The sequence below is a fragment of the Sphaerodactylus townsendi genome, linkage group LG03 (assembly GCF_021028975.2).
Source record: "Sphaerodactylus townsendi isolate TG3544 linkage group LG03, MPM_Stown_v2.3, whole genome shotgun sequence".
Taxonomy (NCBI): Eukaryota; Metazoa; Chordata; class Lepidosauria; order Squamata; family Sphaerodactylidae; genus Sphaerodactylus; species Sphaerodactylus townsendi.
The window spans coordinates 67166024-67183284 of NC_059427.1; the positions used below are offsets into that span (position 1 = coordinate 67166024).

Sequence of the window (17261 nt, forward strand, 5' to 3'; positions counted from 1 at the left end):
GGTTGGGAGCATTGGTCGCTTTTCAGTTCTAGACCAAGGACTACTGATTAGTCAGCTGACACAAGACGATGCTGGGATCTACCACTGTAAAGGGATGGAGCGCTCCTATTCCCAAACTCTCACCCGCTACAGCCTTCGTGTTATTGGGCACCAGGCCATGGAAATGTTAACATCTAGGACCAGCGAAAACACAGAAGCAGCAGCAAGCCACCATAGCATCATCCCTTTGGCAGAGATGCAGCTTCATTACAAGGGCTACTCAAGGGCCTTGGGTACATCCAGCTCCAATTTGGATGAGTTTTGCAATGCTCTCCAGCAGAGGAGAAGGCGGAGGCAGAAAGACTGGAATCGGAAGTGGCAACAGCATCACCCGGAAATCAAGAGAGGCAGAGTGCGTAGGCAGCCTGGGCCTCCATAGCAGGCTTGTCTATATGGCAAATGGATGCAAGAAGCCCAGCTGGGTTCACTAGCTCACCTTCTGAGTCTCAGAGAAGGCTGCATGTTGGAGCCTCTGGGCTCCACTGCTACTACGGCAAAGAGAAATCAACAGGTCCTTCTTCAGGGTGCAACCTCAGTTTTTGCCATATTCTTTACCTCGGTTACCTGAGGGAAGTAGGCACTAGAACTAAATATGGAAGCAGTGGGATTCCATGCCAAACAGACTGCCTTTTCTGGTCCAGCGACTGGCATAACTCTCTTCAGTATAGGTTAGACAAGAGAACATTAAGTTCTCACTGTACTGCAAAATCCTTTATTCTGTACATATTCATCTTCTTTTGTTCCATTTGCAGTAGAAGTGCTGACAAAGCTAGTATCCCTACGCATGGCAATTATTTTGTCCTGTATTTTTAAGTGGGGCCATTTATTAAGAAATCCAGAGAACAGAAAATTTCCTATAGTTTCGTATTCTGTGGAAGATCCGTAATTCTAAACAGTGGATTCTATCATCTGCAAATGCAATGTTGTGGTCTCTTAAGAGGCAAAAGATGACAGAAGAGCTGTGCTTCCTAAAAATAGGGGGCTGTTTTAGCTTTTGTGTAATGGGGCAAACATACTGGTATGCATACCCTATCCCATCTCCCTGAGTCTATCATACACCCAGTTTAAAATGTATGCACATGTACCTTGAGAGGTACATCTTAAATACTTAGCACATAGACTTCAGTTTCTTCCTTTCATCAAATACACTTTTTTATCTCTGCCAGAAGATGGCTGCATCACTATTTTGCTATGCTGCTCTAGGAGATAGAAGTTCATCCATGACCTCTCTTTTTCTACCTTCTCATTTTAATAGCTCCCCCACACCCAACCTTAGGACAGCAGCTACTGTTTTTACCATCCCCCACAAACTCTTGGGCAGGGCCTTTATCACTTGAACTAGCATGAACTAATGATAGAGGCCCTGCTTTCTATGTAATATGATTCTGGGTTCAGCAATGCTGATTTAAAAGTAGATTTTTAGGTTGACACTAGAATGGAAAACACTAAGACTGGTAGAGGGTTAATCCATCAGATAATGCTGAACTAACGAAAGGCCCTGTGGTCTGAATAAGCAGACAGCAACTCCTTATGTTATGCACAACCACAATGTGGCTGAAACAAATCGTGCCCCCCACCCCCCAAAAAAGAAAAGAAAGAACAGCTGAGAGCAGGTGAGAGGGTCCTCTGAAATTAAAGGGACCTTAGTCTTTGGACCTTACACACCATGGCAGGTATCTGCTAATTCCTTTTATTTCCTTTGGTATTTCATTCAGACATTTTTAACACGAAGACAACATTTTCAAAATTGGCAGAAAGTTATCAAATGGCTTCAGTGAAACTGAATTAGTATTCAACCCCATCAATTTAACAGTACCTTTATCTTGGCGTACATTTGTTACATTTTTAACTGAATGCTGCTACTTGGAATAACATTTTATTGTACTTTTTTGCAATCTTACTGAAATGTTGAACTAGTACTCTTTTGTACTCACCTGTCATTTTGATGCATCAATTTTTTTTGCCTCTACCTGAAGGAAAAGAGCCAACATCTTAGCAAGTTAATAAAACCTTTAAAAGTTCACATTAAATGTTGATGAGAATTTGGGAGACTAATGAGATTGGGTAATTGGACATGAGCATATCATAATTTTGACTGTAAAGCTGACTATGTCAAGGAGTGTCATACAGCCTGAATACCATTATGCAGATTATCTGGCTTCTCGAGACATTCTTGTTTACTTCAACCAGTCACATAATGAATTCACTCAAGAAATACCTGATTAATAATGTCTACTAACAGCCTGCTCTGACCTGGATGGCTCAGGCTAGTCCAATTCTAGCAGACCTCATAAAGTTAGAAGGATTAGCCTTGGTGGAAGACCAATCAGTCCCTGCAATTGTTACGAAAAGCAGGGCTGGTTACTGTTCTTTCAAAAATTCTTCTGTGCAGGAAAATAACTGAAGCTGGTATGATCACAAGCCACATCACAGCTCTTTCAAGAGGACATGGGAGTAATTTCAGCCTTCTGCTTGTCTTGTCACATTTAGTTGAAGAACCCAAGGGTACAGCTAAGAACCAAAGGAGCAGCAGTGGCGTAGTGGTTAAGAGCAGGTGCACTCTGATCTGGAGGAACCGGGTTTGATTCCCAGCTCTGCCGCTTGAGCTGTAGAGGCTTATCTGGGGAATTCAGATTAGCCTGCACACTCCTACACACACCAGCTGGGGTGACCTTGGGCTAGTCACAGTACTTCTGAGCTCTCTCAGCTCCACCCACCTCACAGAGTGTTTGTTGTGAGGGGGGAAGGGAAAGGAGATTGTAAGCCCCTTTGAGTCTCCTTACAGGAAAGAAAGGGGGGATATAAATCCAAACTCCTCCTCCTCCTCCTTCTAATACCTTCCCACTCAGCCATGACTGCTACTAAGATCAGCAATACCCTCCATGGAAGAGTTGTCACAATTCTCTGCTTCAGAAAGCTCAAAACTGGGTCCAGTTGAAATGCTCTTTTAAATAGGTTCGCGCTGAACTTGGCATCAAGTTTCAAGTTTGCTCCTATTAATTCCTTGTGGTGCCAATCCTAGAAACAGCCCATTTCCTCCCTGACCAGTTTCATATGGTGCAAAAGAAGTTACTTACAGGGCCAAGCCATGTGCTGCATGAGAGCTTACGCTGAGAAACAGGATGAAAGTGACAATTTGAGAACAGGAAGCTGCGCAGAAATTAAAACTACTGTTTGTAGAAGCAGAGCTCCTTTCCCAACAGCCTACTCACATAAAAACCATCCTCTCCTAGCCAGTACTGTTCTATGGCTTTCATACAGGCTAGATATTTATTCAGGCTAATTGATTTGTACATCAAGGTGTTGGGGGTGAATTCACGCTTATTCTTCAGTTGCTTCAATGACTGAATTTTGAGGAGGAAAAACTGAAGATGATTCCTATTTTCTGACAAGCAGGATTCCCTATTAACCCATACTCTCACGTATTTGGCTGAATCAAAGGTGAAGAGTTGAATGTACCCTTGCCCCTTTTAAATAACCTCCAACCATCAGTTTCTACATAACAAATGCCCCCATCCAGCTAAAATTAGGCATGAATTATTCCACCGAAATCAATGGAACAATTGTTTTTAACAGGACATTCTAGACTAGAGTAAAGCTAGCCCAAATGTATTTTTCTGTGCAAGAAAAACTGTGAGTTTGAAAACAAAAGCCAAATTCATTTCAAACCAAGATCACTGAACTAATTCTAATGTTTGAAGTTTATTTTTTAAAAAGGAGAGAGAATTGATAGGCATTATACCAACTTACAATTTATTATTTTTTTTAAAAAATGACATGAAACACAAGTAAAAATAAATACATCATATAAACAACAAAATTGTTCAATGTCTCTGTTCTGGGAGACTGGGTGAGCATTTCCCATTCGACAGAGAGATGAGGGAAGCACATGACCACGCGTGCAACCAGCCGACCAATTGACCCTGCTACAAAAATGCCTTTTTTCCCAATCACAAAAAGGACAGGCCACAAACTAAAGGCAGAACGAAAACAAACCAAGAAAACCATTGGATTCACTCAGCTCCCCTGTACAAATGGATTTCATGGAGGAAAGAACAAGCTGGGAAGCTAACAATCTAGGACCCAAAAAGCAATGCAGCTGTGGGCAGTGGTTAGTGGTCTTATTTTGTTACAGAGTACAAAAAAAAATCCCCCGTCACTGCCTGCTCTTTGTTCCACTTCCACTCCTTGCTGAACCTCCCTGAACTTGCACGATCCTCCCACTTTACAAGAGACTCTTTTTTTTTCTGTCCGAGTAAAAAGAGCAGAACTTCCCAGGACTAAATATCCTATGGGTAAACTAACAAACTGGATTAATGTTAAAAGAAAGAAAAAAACACAGAATTTGTGCATCTCTTGATGGATATGTCTGTTGTTCAGCGGGTACACAGATCAAGCATTTTTCAATTTAATAATTACATCTACAGTGCCTAGACAGATCGACTCAGGTTTCAGTGCAAATATTTGTAAAGTTTTATTGAGTTGCTACAAGATCTTCCCAGGAACATCTGCACTGCTGCAATTCAACTCCATAATAATTCACTGTCTGTACAAGTCGGCTTCCTCAGAAAACAGCAAAACACCCATCATTATGAGGGAGCAGAAAAGGCCCATATATTACAGGGACTCCGGGCAGTACCGGCTGGGTCTGTAGGCTGGTTCCCTAATCTGCATTCCATATTGCAGCCTATTCACTTTGTCTCACAGGATGCAAGAGAAGCCATATGAGCACTGAGCCTGCCTGCCCTGGATTCCACCACTTGGTCATATTAGAGTGTGACAATGAGACAAACTCCAGGAACTAGCATGCGTATGGACATGGATAATTCTTATTGGCTAGAGAGAAGTCATCGAGTTCCATGCCTATCAAAAGGGGCGGGGGAGTACTCTATCACAGGCAATGTGCGGCCGCATAAACTTTTAGTCAGCTCCAAACTGTTGGTTGCCCAATAAGGGAGCAGAACTGAAGAGTACAGTATGAAGAGCTGCAAAAACATCACAGTTTAAGGTCACTCCTTTCCCCTTAGTAATTAAGGGGGAGCAGTTTCATTCTGTACCATGCTGTTAACCTAAAACCACTGCTGAAATACGATAGTATTTGAGAAATATCTTGCAGTGGAAGTAATCTGAAAAAGACAGCCTGGATATGACTCAAGTACATAAGAGAGGGAACCCCCTCCTCAGCATCCCAAGGCTTTACCTTGTCTCGACATTAGTACCAGTAAAGATCTAAACAGAAATAAATCTCTGTCCTTTTGTAACCTGCAGTTTAGCAGTGAGAAAAAGGCCCAGTAGAGCCCTCAGGAATACAATTAAATCAGCCAAAGACAGAACCAGCACTAGAAATTAAGGAATTAAAGGAATTAGGCTACAGGTAAATTCAGAAGTGTTCTGCAGGAAAAGCCTGAAGTGTGGTTTCTGAACCGCCATGACCTTCTAATTATTCAAACTGCAAGGTAATTCTGACTCAAACTTCCTGCCAAGGATTTTCTGTCCATCAAAGACAAGGCACAGCAGCCACACTTTTGATACTAAAACCGACATCTTCAATGAGCGTGAACATCTGAGAGTGGTAGTATTTTGAGAAGGAGAGTGTTGTGTACTTGTTAAGAAAAATAGGGTGCAGAGCAGAGAAATGCTATCTTCCTTCCCACTGGGCAAAAGAGTTCTCTCTTGGCAAGTGCTGGGGAATAACAATTTAAATTCTCGGAGACAGATGTGATTAAATCCCTAAGGGTGAGAAAGAGACCCAAACTCAGGCACTTGCTGAAGTACACGCATCTGCCCCAACAGACATACTACTCTCCAAAGTTTATAAAAAGTGGCTTGCTTAATTGAACATTAACTGAGAACAGGGATGTGGATTTTGTCAGTGGTGCATCAGCATTCCACAAACATAAGGTGAGTTGAAGGGAAGAGAGGGAGAGAGAGAAAGGGAGAGAGAAAATGCACAAAGATAGACTTAACATTTTCATAGCTTTCTTAACCAAATACAAAAGCCATTTTTTTTTCAAAATAAGGCATTTTAAAGCCTAAATGTACCATGAGATGCAACACTGCCATCCAGTGGCCAGAGCAGTGATACATGTGTACACCACTTCCTACAGCTAACAGCATTTACTTTCCATTCCTATTTAAAAGATGGTTACAACACCTTGTTTATTCAATTCCAGCTGAATCTATTCCCTGCAATGTGCAATAAATCTGCCTAGTCCAATTTGCTTTCCTGCAACCTTGTACAACTTGTGAGGGAACCAGAGAATCAGGCAGAAGCACTGTTTGAAGTAGCCTCAGAGCATGTCAGCTCGTCTTGTGAACGGAAGTTAAGACAGGAGCCAGTAGGATGTTTCAGGTTATCAGCTATGCTGTCAGATACAACGCACACTGAAGACTGAGTCTGTCTGAAACCTAAATGTCATTTTCCTCCAAAAAGCTGCTTAAGCTTCAGCAGGTCTGGCCCCTGGCCTTTATCCAGTTCCCACGCCCACTTACAGGGTTGCAAAAGACATCTGAGTGAGTTTGCAATACAATCAGTGTCATCGTATTTTGTATGAGGTGGACACATACAAATCACAACAGGGCATGACTCACAGACGTACCGTGGCCAAGTCTTTGGAGAAAGGCGAATGGACACCATCAGTTAATATGCTTTGTTATTTTGGGGGGGAGGGGTGTGTGTGTTTGTTTGTTTTTTAATCCCATGGTGCATCCAAAGACAAGTTGTCCAGAAGTTTGCTCAGAACCCCTCGGTTTTCAACTCCTAGGATATGTTAGAGAAGAAAGCACTATTTTAATGTTTTTATTTTAAAATAATTAAAGTAATTTGCATAGCTAACTGTAAATCTAAGGCTTCTAAGAATGGTGAAGTTAAGTCTGACAGCAGCGTCCAATAACAGAGAAAGACAGTCAGAAAGCCCCAACATTAGATGCTTTTTAACAGTTCATGTAACGCATAATTGTCTCCCACCCTGTGTGTGTGTATATGAGAGAGAATAACAGAGAGAGAGAGAGAGAGAGAGAGAGAGATTTCAGAATAATATCTAATGTGTAACATATAGAACTCCTAGCCACTGCCTCCTGAACTAAGGGATTTAGCAGATTTTCAAAGGTCTGGTCGAAGCCTCAGTTCTCACATGATGTTTGCGATGTGGTAGCTAGCTTCCCACAAAATTATGTGGAGTGTAAACCACTGGAGAGTTGTGTGCAAGAGAGAAATAACTTCCAGGTTGTGTTGCGTGGGACAACCTTAAACTCACATCAGTGGAACTACTTGTTTTTGTGCAGCAAAGGTACAACAGGTACTGTGTAGCAACCGTCATGCAAGAACAAGACCAGAACTGTTGGTCCTGGAAAGGCTGGTTTAGCACAATGTTCTGGCAATGCTGGCCCTACCCAGGTGTCACATTCCAGTGATGTGCAGCTAACCCTAAGGTGGTGATGCTTAGAAGCCTGAAACACAATTACCAAGCACAACCTTTCTTTCTGTATAGATTTCTCCAGCAGAAAACAAGGCTGCCGGAAGGTTTTATGCTAAACCAACCGGCGCAACCTGATTTTGTCCTTAAGCAATCTACAATAGCAAGTGGATTCGCCATGCAGACTTTTGGTGAATGCCTGATGGAGGAAGCTTGGGCCAGAGCCTAGCAACAATAGAGATTTACTAGCAGGATATCCTCCCTAAAGGCTTACAGTCTCCCTCGTCAGGGATCCATTGGAATGGTGTGGGGACTTGCTCTTTTCAACCAGCCTTTTAAACAGATTGGAGGCAAGAGGAGAGAGAACCAACTTAACTGTTGTTTAGTATCCGACTCACCTAAAGGGATGAGGTAGAGACTAAGCACAGCTCCACAGAACACTGACAACTAACCCTCTGAAATACCCATCCTGTTATGTCCCCTCTCAAAAGGCACACACAATTCAGGCATCGCTGGATGTTTTATCCACTGAAGAAACATGAAAACTGACTTGGAGGGAGATGCTTTCCCTTGGTCCTGCACATCGCCTCTGCTTTGGTCAAGCGATCCCTTAGTCTTTCCGTTTCTTTCACATACAAACCATTCTGCAAACAACCACTGCTTTTAGTCGAGGCCATACATTTCAGTAAGGAAGTTAAGAAGCAAAAAAATGAAAAAAAGGGGGGGGGACCTCAATTTGAACACTAGACTTTCTGGAAATGAATTAAGAAAGTTCTGCAGAAGGAGAAGGTCAGTCCCATCACAGTGTCAGTGAAAATGCAGGCAGGAAGGCTCTCAAGCACACCCCCTTCTTGCAGGAGTTCAGCTCATTGGAGTCAGCAGGAGCCTGCTGGTTAAGCTTTCGTCAGTCAAACCTGAGGGCAAACCTCTCAGCAATGGGGAGAGAATTGGGGGAAGTCCTCACAATTCCCTCATGAAGAACTGCCACTGCCCACCGAAAGACTGATGCAAGCCCTAACCCAACCCTGTTCAGAAGCCAAATCTACTAAGGTCCTTGCCTTCCAATGGTTCTCTTGGGAATGGCAACGGTGGCAGGAGAGTTGTGCTTCAGCACTGTTTCTCCCCAACTCCTGCCATTGCTCAATGAGGGCCTGGCGGAGACCACCAGGTTAGTCTGCCTTGAGTTTTCAGAAAGATGAAAGACAAATTGGTTTTCACATATACCCTGCCCCACCCACACCCTCCCACTTACACATTACCTGCTCCTTCAAACCCCACCTCCCTCCCTACAATAATGATGCTATTCATCGTCATGTCTCCTAGGGCACAAACTCACCCCCTATTACCACGGGGTAATGAACTTTCACAGATAAGGCAGTTCGTGTGTGACAGTTATTCCACAGACAAAATTATCAATTAACCAGTGTCTCCAGGCCTAGTAAAGGGCACTGAAACATAATGGCAGGTCTCCCTTTCAGACAACAGAGACAAACAGCATGGAAGGGAAAGTCAAGGAGGCACTCCTATGGTTTGCAATGATGCTTCCCTACCCAAATCCTCCTCCCCACTCCTTTTGTTTGAGGGGAAGGGCTGTCCATTCAGTACAAGTTCCCATACTAAAGCAGATCTTTGACAACTAAAAATGCCACCTCTTTCCCAATCTCCTCCACCTCTGCTGTGTCCTGGATGCAAAATCCTGACCCCCAGAAAGGTCCAGTATGGAATTTTTGCCTCCTGGTTGAGTTGAGATCTAACAGAAATTAGACCCATTATTTTCCTGTGATCTCTATTACATCATCGTCTTTGTCCTCGTCATCGTTGGAGCTGCAGCCCACCTCAGAGACCTCGTGAGTGTCAAATGGAGGCACCTGGGACCGAAGGAGGCCCCCAGCTGGATATCCTGAATGTGGGGACATGAAGCCAGGGTAGGCAGATGCCATGCTCCTGGGAAGGCTGCTGGGCAAGACAGGGGCCGGAAAAGGAGCAAACATCCTGGGCTCAGGCAGGAGTGACTGCGTGAAGGGCAGCGTGAAGTTGGAAAGCATCCCCGTCATGGAGGGGTTTAACATGAAAGAGGGGACGCTGGCGGTGGCTGAGGTAGCAGCAGAGGAACTGGCGGTGCCGGCTGTCAGCAGAGGGTCAGTAGTCACAGGGAACACCAGGTGAGGGTCTGGTAGCAAGCTGGGCAGCTGGTAATAGGAGGAGCCAGTGCCCATGTACAAGGAGTTGCCTGCTTGGGGAGCAAAGGGATGGGTTAGGTTGTGGTTTAAAGGGACCGAGGGCATGGTGAACCCACCAGAGACAGGGTACCCACTTTCATACGGCGGAACAGATGCAGGGAGCGGACGCTTCTTTTGCTGCCGGTGAGCTTGCTCCTCTGGGCCGGATGGTGACGTTGACTTGCGCTTGTTGCCTCTTAAGTCCAGCACCGAATGGCTGTCAGTGTGCTGGCTGGCGGCTGGCAGGGCTGAAGAGGATGACGAAGCCAAACAGTGGGCCGCTGCCCGTTGGTCAGTTCCACGAGCCACTAAGGGGGGCACACTGTCTTTCCGGGTGGGGTGTCCAGATGCAGCATTGGTGCTGGGAGAGTTATGCCTAGACTCTCGGGCGGCAGCAGCCTCTGCGTACTGTTGCAGTTCACTGATGATCTCAGGACTGTCAGGGGAGATGGGTCGAGTGAGCTCCTCTGAATTGGGAAGCTTGGGCGAGGAGGCATTGTGCCTCCCATTGCTTGTGGATTCAAGAGAAGGACCCTGTGATCCTGTGAAGGAGAGACTACAATAGGTAAGACTGAAGCAGCTGCCTAACTGAGTCAACCGTGAAGTATGGAAAAGACCAGCTGTCATAGCAGAGATTTGACATCAGCTGCTTATCTGGGGAGGAAATAAAGCATTTAAAGCATAACTGAGCAATGTCTACTGGGTTGGGGGGGACCACAGCTGGATGTCAGAAAAGTCTGCAGGCACAGAATATGTGTGTGTGTGTGTGTGTGTGCGTGCGTGCGTGCGTGCGTCTGTGTGTGTGTTCACTGATTCACTGCCTGTTGCGGTAACCCTTCAGCTCATCCTCCACATTAGTCCTGGAGATTCCCTAGAAGCAGGTCTTCGAGGGTTATTTTAGGCCGAGGGAGCAGGAAGGAGGCGGGAAGTCACACCTGTGCATGGAATTTAGAACGGATCCAACCCAATATCTCCCAAATGACAACCTTTGAGAAAAATTCACCAAGAAGAAATTTCTGAGTGTACAAGTCTCTCACCTGAGGCAACCATGCGATGATCCTCACTACCCTTTGGTTTGCCAGTAGTACGGATAGCAAAGATCCGCCCATCGCTGGTCCGGATGTATGTCCCTAAAGAACAGATGGGTGGAAGATGTAAAACTTTAACCATCTTTAACTAGTGACAGGACTGCTACAAGGAGCTCATCCAGATGAAAAATGTCAGTTGCAGACTGAATAAGGGAAACAAACTGCCTTACAGCAAACAAGCCCCTTTCGTCTATGTCCAAGGATTAATTTCCACTGGTAAATCTACAGATCAGGATTAACCAAAGTCTCTGGGAATGATTTTAGAGTGTAAATGTGTGACAGAGCCAGTGCTACTTCAGTTACTGGAATATAGCAATTTGTAAGCATTCAACAAATACTAAAGGATTATTATGATTTCAGGCTGTCCCAGAAATAATATTCTTGCCTTTCTCAAACAGAGGTATTTGTTTCTCTGTGACCTAAATTGGAGCAGCAGTGGCATAGTGGTTAAGAGCAGGTGCATTCTGGGGCTTCCTGCGCATGTGCGACACCGGCTAGTCGCAAATCGAGATACCTCCGGCAGAAATAAATAAAATACCAGCAAAAGAATGAAAATATAGCCAGATCAAACAGAAATCTCAACAACCTAATTAAAAGACAACTCCGGGCAGCAGTGCAAAGCCTCAGCGGAGTCGGTGAGTGAATTTAAACTCATTAAAAGCTATATAAACAAGCCGGACGGTTGTGACGCAGAAAGCTAGCTTGGCAAAACCAAAATGTTTACTGAATCCATTTGGAAGCTAAAACAGGCATTTGAGACTTTTGAAAAGGCAACTATGGAGAGCTTGAAAGGGGTCTGGAAAGATATTGAAAAGATAATAAATAAAATCGTACAGACCCCTGAAGAAGCTGGAGAAGTTGCAGAAACGGCACAGAAAGAAAGCTGGGTTCCTTTTGGAAATCTCCTCAAACAAAAAAATTCAAACTGGCAGAAAGGCCAGTTTAGGAACAACAATAGAGAGCAAAGGAACTAAGCAAGGGAAAAGCAGAACACAAAGCCTGACTTTGATGAAAAAACATTCTTACAAAAAAGAAAGAAAGAAAACCAACTTCTGATGAAAGTGATTCCGGAAAAATACATTGTCTTCGAAACAGATGCCATAACTTAAGGATGAAAAAGCAGAATCTGGACCCAAGGAGTAAAGACTTCTTCAGTAGAATAAAAGCTGTTTTCTGTCTGTCTTAACTTTTCACACTATTACTAATAACTTACCACTATAACTTTAATAAAGACTAATAAATCCAATATATAGTTTTTTAAAAAGTTTATTAACAGATTAATGGCAAAAATAACACTGGCCCTAGTTTAGACTACAAATAAGTGTATTGGCTTAAAATGCTCCAGAAAACCAAAGAATGTAAATAAATAACGGATTGTAGATAAGCAACCAGCAACAAGAAGAAAATTAAAAAAATGGAAGGATCTGTATTAGAAAATCACACAATTGGAGAAAGGGGTTTTTTGCTGGTAATTTTTATAATTATATTAAGAAGTAAGTGAATGCCGGGGATCGGGTGCAGGAAGCTCTATAACAAAAGCTCCAACATGGTGGGGAAGTTTATCCCCATAAGAATAGTTGCTGAGAAAGGGAGTGGGGGAACAGGAGGGGACAGAGGGGGGAAGAATTTGAAAATGTACAAAACAGCAGGGTTCTGGAAAAAAATAAATAAAAGCATACAGTTACCAAAATGATGTGCAGTAAGGTAAAAAATAGCTTCAATTAACATAAAATGGTCTAAACTCTCAGACTCCAAGAGATACAAACTTACCTTCAGGTTTATTAAACAAACACGTCCGGATTTTTTTTTATGCCTTCAAGCAGACTCCATAAAGCAGCATAAAAAGAAGATAGATAAGGGAAAGATTTAATAAGAATGCCAGGGTGGAAAATTGCTGGGGAATCTCAAGCAAATGTAAAAAGAAATGGTGTTGCTATTTTGATAAGAGAGAGCATTGATTTTCAATAGTTAGGAAGACTTAGTCAGAGACCAGAATGGACGCTTGGATTTCATTGTTAAAGTGGAAACTAAATTTGGATTTGGGGCTGTAAATAACAATAATGAATTTATATGCCCCTAAAATAAGAAAACAACAGAAAAAAAGTTTATGGATAAACAGTTAGGCAGACTTCAAAGTTTTTTCTCAGGAGACACGCTAATTATGGGAGACTGCAATATGGATTTAAGGGGACATGAAATATTAAAGAAATGGAATCTTGTAAACATGTATAATGAACTGGGTGAACCTCAACAACCAACCTACTTCTCAAATAGACATAAAAATATACTTATATAGACTATATTTTGGTAAAAAATAAGAGTAATTTGCACAGCGAGAAAATAGAAACGTATAAGGAATGGATTTCGGACCATGCCCCGTTGGTTGCCACGTTCAGGGTAGAGGGAGAAGCAAAACAATATAGATGGAGATATAAAAATATAGTATGGAAAAATTAGAAACACAGAAAAGAATTACAAGAAAAAATAAGGCACTATTTTGCAGAAAATAAAGGATCGGTCTCAAATGAAATAGTGTGGGATGCATCCAAGGCAGTAATTAGAGGCTATTGTTTATCTAGAGAAGCAAGATGGAATAAAATAGTAAATCTGGAAAGGAAAAAGTTAGTAGAAGAGATTAAAGATAAAAGGTTGCAACTCCAGACTAAATATGATATTATAATGAAAAACAAACTAAATAAGTTAAAAGCACAGCTAGATGAGTTAGATAAAGTAGAGATGTGGAAAAAGGAAATATGGATTAAAAATGAATTTCAAAGAACAAACATAAACTCAATGAAAAGATTAGCAAATTATTTGAAAAAGAGAAAGGAGAAACAGAGAATAAGAGCGATAAAAGATAAAAATAATAAATTGATAATAGAAAATAAAGAAATAAGGAAGAAATTCGAAGAATTTTATAAGGAACTATTTAGTTATGTCCATAATGAAAAATTTGATGACAAACCAAAAAAGGTTATAACACAGGAACAGAGAGATCAAATGGAAGAGCCCATTTCACAAGTAGAAATAGACTATGTAATTAAAGGGTTGAAAAATAAAAAATCCCCAGGGTTAGATGGATTTACAGCAGAATATTATAAGGAAATGTCAAAAGTATTAATTCCTGAGATGCAAATATTGTTTAATCAAATTCTAAAAGGACAGAAGGTGCCAGAGACATGAAGAGAAACGGAAATAATAACAATTGCAAAACCAGGATGGAATCCAGAGCAAGTGGAGTCATATAGACCAATAAGTTTATTAAATCAAGATCTTTAAGCGAAAAGTATTAGCAAACAGATTAAAAATGTTCTCCGAATTAATAGGACAAGAGCAACATGGGTTTATAAGAGGTAGAGACATTAGCAACCTACTAAGGAACGTATTAAACGTAATAGAACATGGTAAGAATTAAAAAATATGCAATGATAAAGTTAGATGTATATAAAGCGTTTGATACAGTTAGTCACAATTATTTATTTCAAACTTTGGAAAATTTTGGCTTTGGAAAACAACTTATAAATACTCTACGAGAGTTATATCAAAGAGGAAAGGCAAAGATAAGAATAAATGATGGATGGACAGGAACAATAAATATCGAAAAGAGGGTAAAGCAAGGATGCCCACTTTCTCGCCACATTTGTTTATAATGGCAATGGAATTCCTGGCAGAAAGGATTAATAATAATGGAAGGATAAAAGGATACAAAGTAAAACACGAAGAGATAAGATTGAACTTATTTGCAGATGATATATTAATAATAACGGTGAATCCGGTAGATACAATGAATGAACTAAAAATTATTCTAGAAGATTTTCAAAATTACTCTGGATTAAAAGTAAACATGGAAAAAACAGAGATAATGGGGGTTAACGTGGAAAAAAGACAACTAGATAGAAAACTAATAAAAAAGAAAATTAAATATTTAGGTATTATAATAACACAGAGAAAGGAGAAGATGTTTAAATATAATTATGAGGAAAGATGGAACAAAATATTAAAACAATTAAAAGAATGGGATAAGAAAACTCTATCGATTACAGGGAAAATCAAAGCACTAAAAATGTGTATAATGCCAAAAATGTTTTATCTATTTCGAACTCTACCTTTAGAAATTAAGAAGAAGCAATTTGAGGAATGGGACAGAAAGCTGAAAGCATGGGTGTTTAATCAAAAAAATCCTAGAATTATGAACAAGATAATTTACATGACGAAAAATTATTTAGGATGGGGATACCCAAAATGCAAGAGTATTATGAAGCATTCCAGATTAAAAATCTGATGAACATAAATGAAGAAAATAGCGAAGGATGGGTTAAATTTGAAAATGAAATAAATGAAGGGATTGGAGCCTATGGAATATTTAATAATGAGTTGAAGAGAGGGAACCAAACCGCAATAGGGCCAAGAAAGGTGTTATTAGATATATGGGGAAAATGGAGAGGTAAATGGATGCCCGGTACACTGGATGTGGCACCATTGGCAAGTGTGGCCGGAAAAGATGGGAAAAAAGCGATAAAAATATTGAAAAGACAAGGGATTCAGACTGTTGCAAATCTGATAAGAGAAGGAGGAGAAATTATGACTGTACAAAATTTTATAGAGTTAGGAGGTAATGAGAACTGGTTGGTCCTGAGGGGCATCTGGGAAAAGATAAAGGTTTCACGAATAAGAGGAGAATGTATAATGGCTAAATGTTTAGAACTATATGAAAAATGTAAAGGGAAAATTTTGGGACACATATATAAGTATATGGTTGATGATAGAGACTTTATGATAAGAACATTGAAACAAAAATGGGAGAAGGAAGGTTCTCTAGACACTGGGAAAACTGAAAATCTAATTGATAGTTGGAAAAATATAAAGATTGAGAAATATATGGAATTGGAAAGAAAAGTTATATTGAAGTGGTATAGAACACCAAAACAACTAGCATATATGATTAAAGGACTCAGCCCTAAATGCTGGCATTGTGGAGATCAGCAGGCATATTATAGCCATATGTGGATGGAATGTATAGAAGTGAAAAAATTTTGGACAACGGTAATATTATATATCGAGAAACTAGTGAAGATTAATATTGAGATAAATAACGACTTAATGTTCATGGGTGCAATGGAGGATAGAAGGGTAGATAAAAAATATAGCTATATGTACAAAATAATGATCAAAGCAGCACATGCAACAATAGCTTTAGGCTGGAAAGAAAAGAAAAAATGGACAATCCAGAAATGGTTGGATTACATCTGGGAACAAGTGACACTGGACATTTTCTATATAATAACGAAGAATAAACTGTGGCAAGATAAACAGAGCGAAATCTTGAAGATATGGACCACATACGAGGACTGGATGAAAGAAGCTGGAGTCAATGAAGAGAAATGGGAGAAAAGATTACAAAGAATGAACTTACTGCTGTTTGTTTGACAAAAATATGAAAAATATAGGGGGGTGGGGAAAAAGGGGAAAATGTATTGTTTGAAAACAAATGAAAAAAAGCATTAATATAAATATAATATTCAAACGATACAATAAAAATTATTAAAAAAAAAAAAAAGAGCAGGTGCATTCTAATCTGGAGGAACCGGGTTTGATTCCCTGCTCTGCCGCTTGAGCTGTGGAGGTTTATCTGGGGAATTCAGATTAGCCTGTGCACTCCCACACATGCCAGCTGGGTGACCTTGGGCTAGTCACAGCTTTTCGGAGCTCTCTCAGCTCCACCCACCTCACAGGGTATTTGTCTCCTACAGGAGAGACTCAGCCTGACTTACCTCACAGAGTGGCGAGGTGAACGCAAGACGCGCTGGGTTCCCAGTAGAGAGTGAGATATAAACAAAGTACATAAAATATGTGCAATTATATATGTACACCCCCACGCAACCTTGAAGAAGTGTCAAAAGGTGGACGGATGGGGTGGATGGCTGAAGCTGTCTCCTTGCAAGCAAGGACCAGATGAAGCTATCAACGCAAGTCAGGAATACACATATCTAGCAAAGAAAGCTGGGCAGTGGATGCCTAATTTAACTGGGGAGAAGTAAAGACTGCTTATCAGGGAAATGAGCGCTGGGAAACAGAATGAGACACAGTTAGCACAAGTGACAGTCAAAAGTGATCTGGTGCTCACTCGGGCTCATTCTGCACAGCATATTCATAATGAACTGCAATCATTAGAAATTAATTCGTTTTCTATTTAAGGAAAATGGGTTAATTTATAACGATTACAACTCATTATAAATATGCTGTGCAGAATGAGCCTCAGTTCCGGAATCCTTCGTTGACAAACTAAACTCCCCTGTTCTCCATTTCACTTCCTTGCTCAGTTTCCAGTGTAAGATTGTGAAGCTGATCATTTAAAGTTTCCTGACTGAAACCAAGTTAGCTATAATCATGCATAATCAGAGGACACAGTTTGCTTCCTCGTTATCACTGCCCCCCCACAAATCTAAAATTTCAGAGAATAACCGAGGAATGTATGTGTGTTTCCCCAACCCAAATGCAAA

At 41.1% G+C, this 17261-nt stretch overlaps 2 protein-coding genes across 7 annotated transcripts in view; one reads left to right on the forward strand and one right to left on the reverse strand.

The window, feature by feature from the left end:
* Positions 1-2069, forward strand: part of LOC125430313 (semaphorin-3D-like) — a 67862-nt gene extending 65793 nt beyond the window's left edge. For all 3 annotated transcript variants that reach the window (XM_048492242.1, XM_048492244.1, XM_048492243.1), the window contains exon 18: positions 2-2069. In XM_048492242.1, coding sequence (XP_048348199.1) covers positions 2-418 — 417 coding nt within the window. In that variant the 3' untranslated portion in view covers positions 419-2069. The remainder of the gene's footprint in view (position 1) is intronic.
* A 1702-nt stretch (positions 2070-3771) lies between these two features.
* The window catches only part of RAD54L2 (RAD54 like 2), a 70327-nt gene continuing 56837 nt past the window's right edge, over positions 3772-17261 (reverse strand). For 2 of the 4 annotated variants that reach the window (XM_048488145.1, XM_048488146.1), the window contains exons 21-22: positions 10711-10803; positions 3772-10215 (exon numbers count right to left, since the gene is read on the reverse strand). In XM_048488145.1, the coding sequence (XP_048344102.1) occupies positions 9224-10215; positions 10711-10803 (1085 nt within the window). In that variant the 3' untranslated portion in view covers positions 3772-9223. The remainder of the gene's footprint in view (positions 10216-10710; positions 10804-17261) is intronic. The other 2 variants (XM_048488148.1, XM_048488147.1) reach the window with 2 other exon arrangements.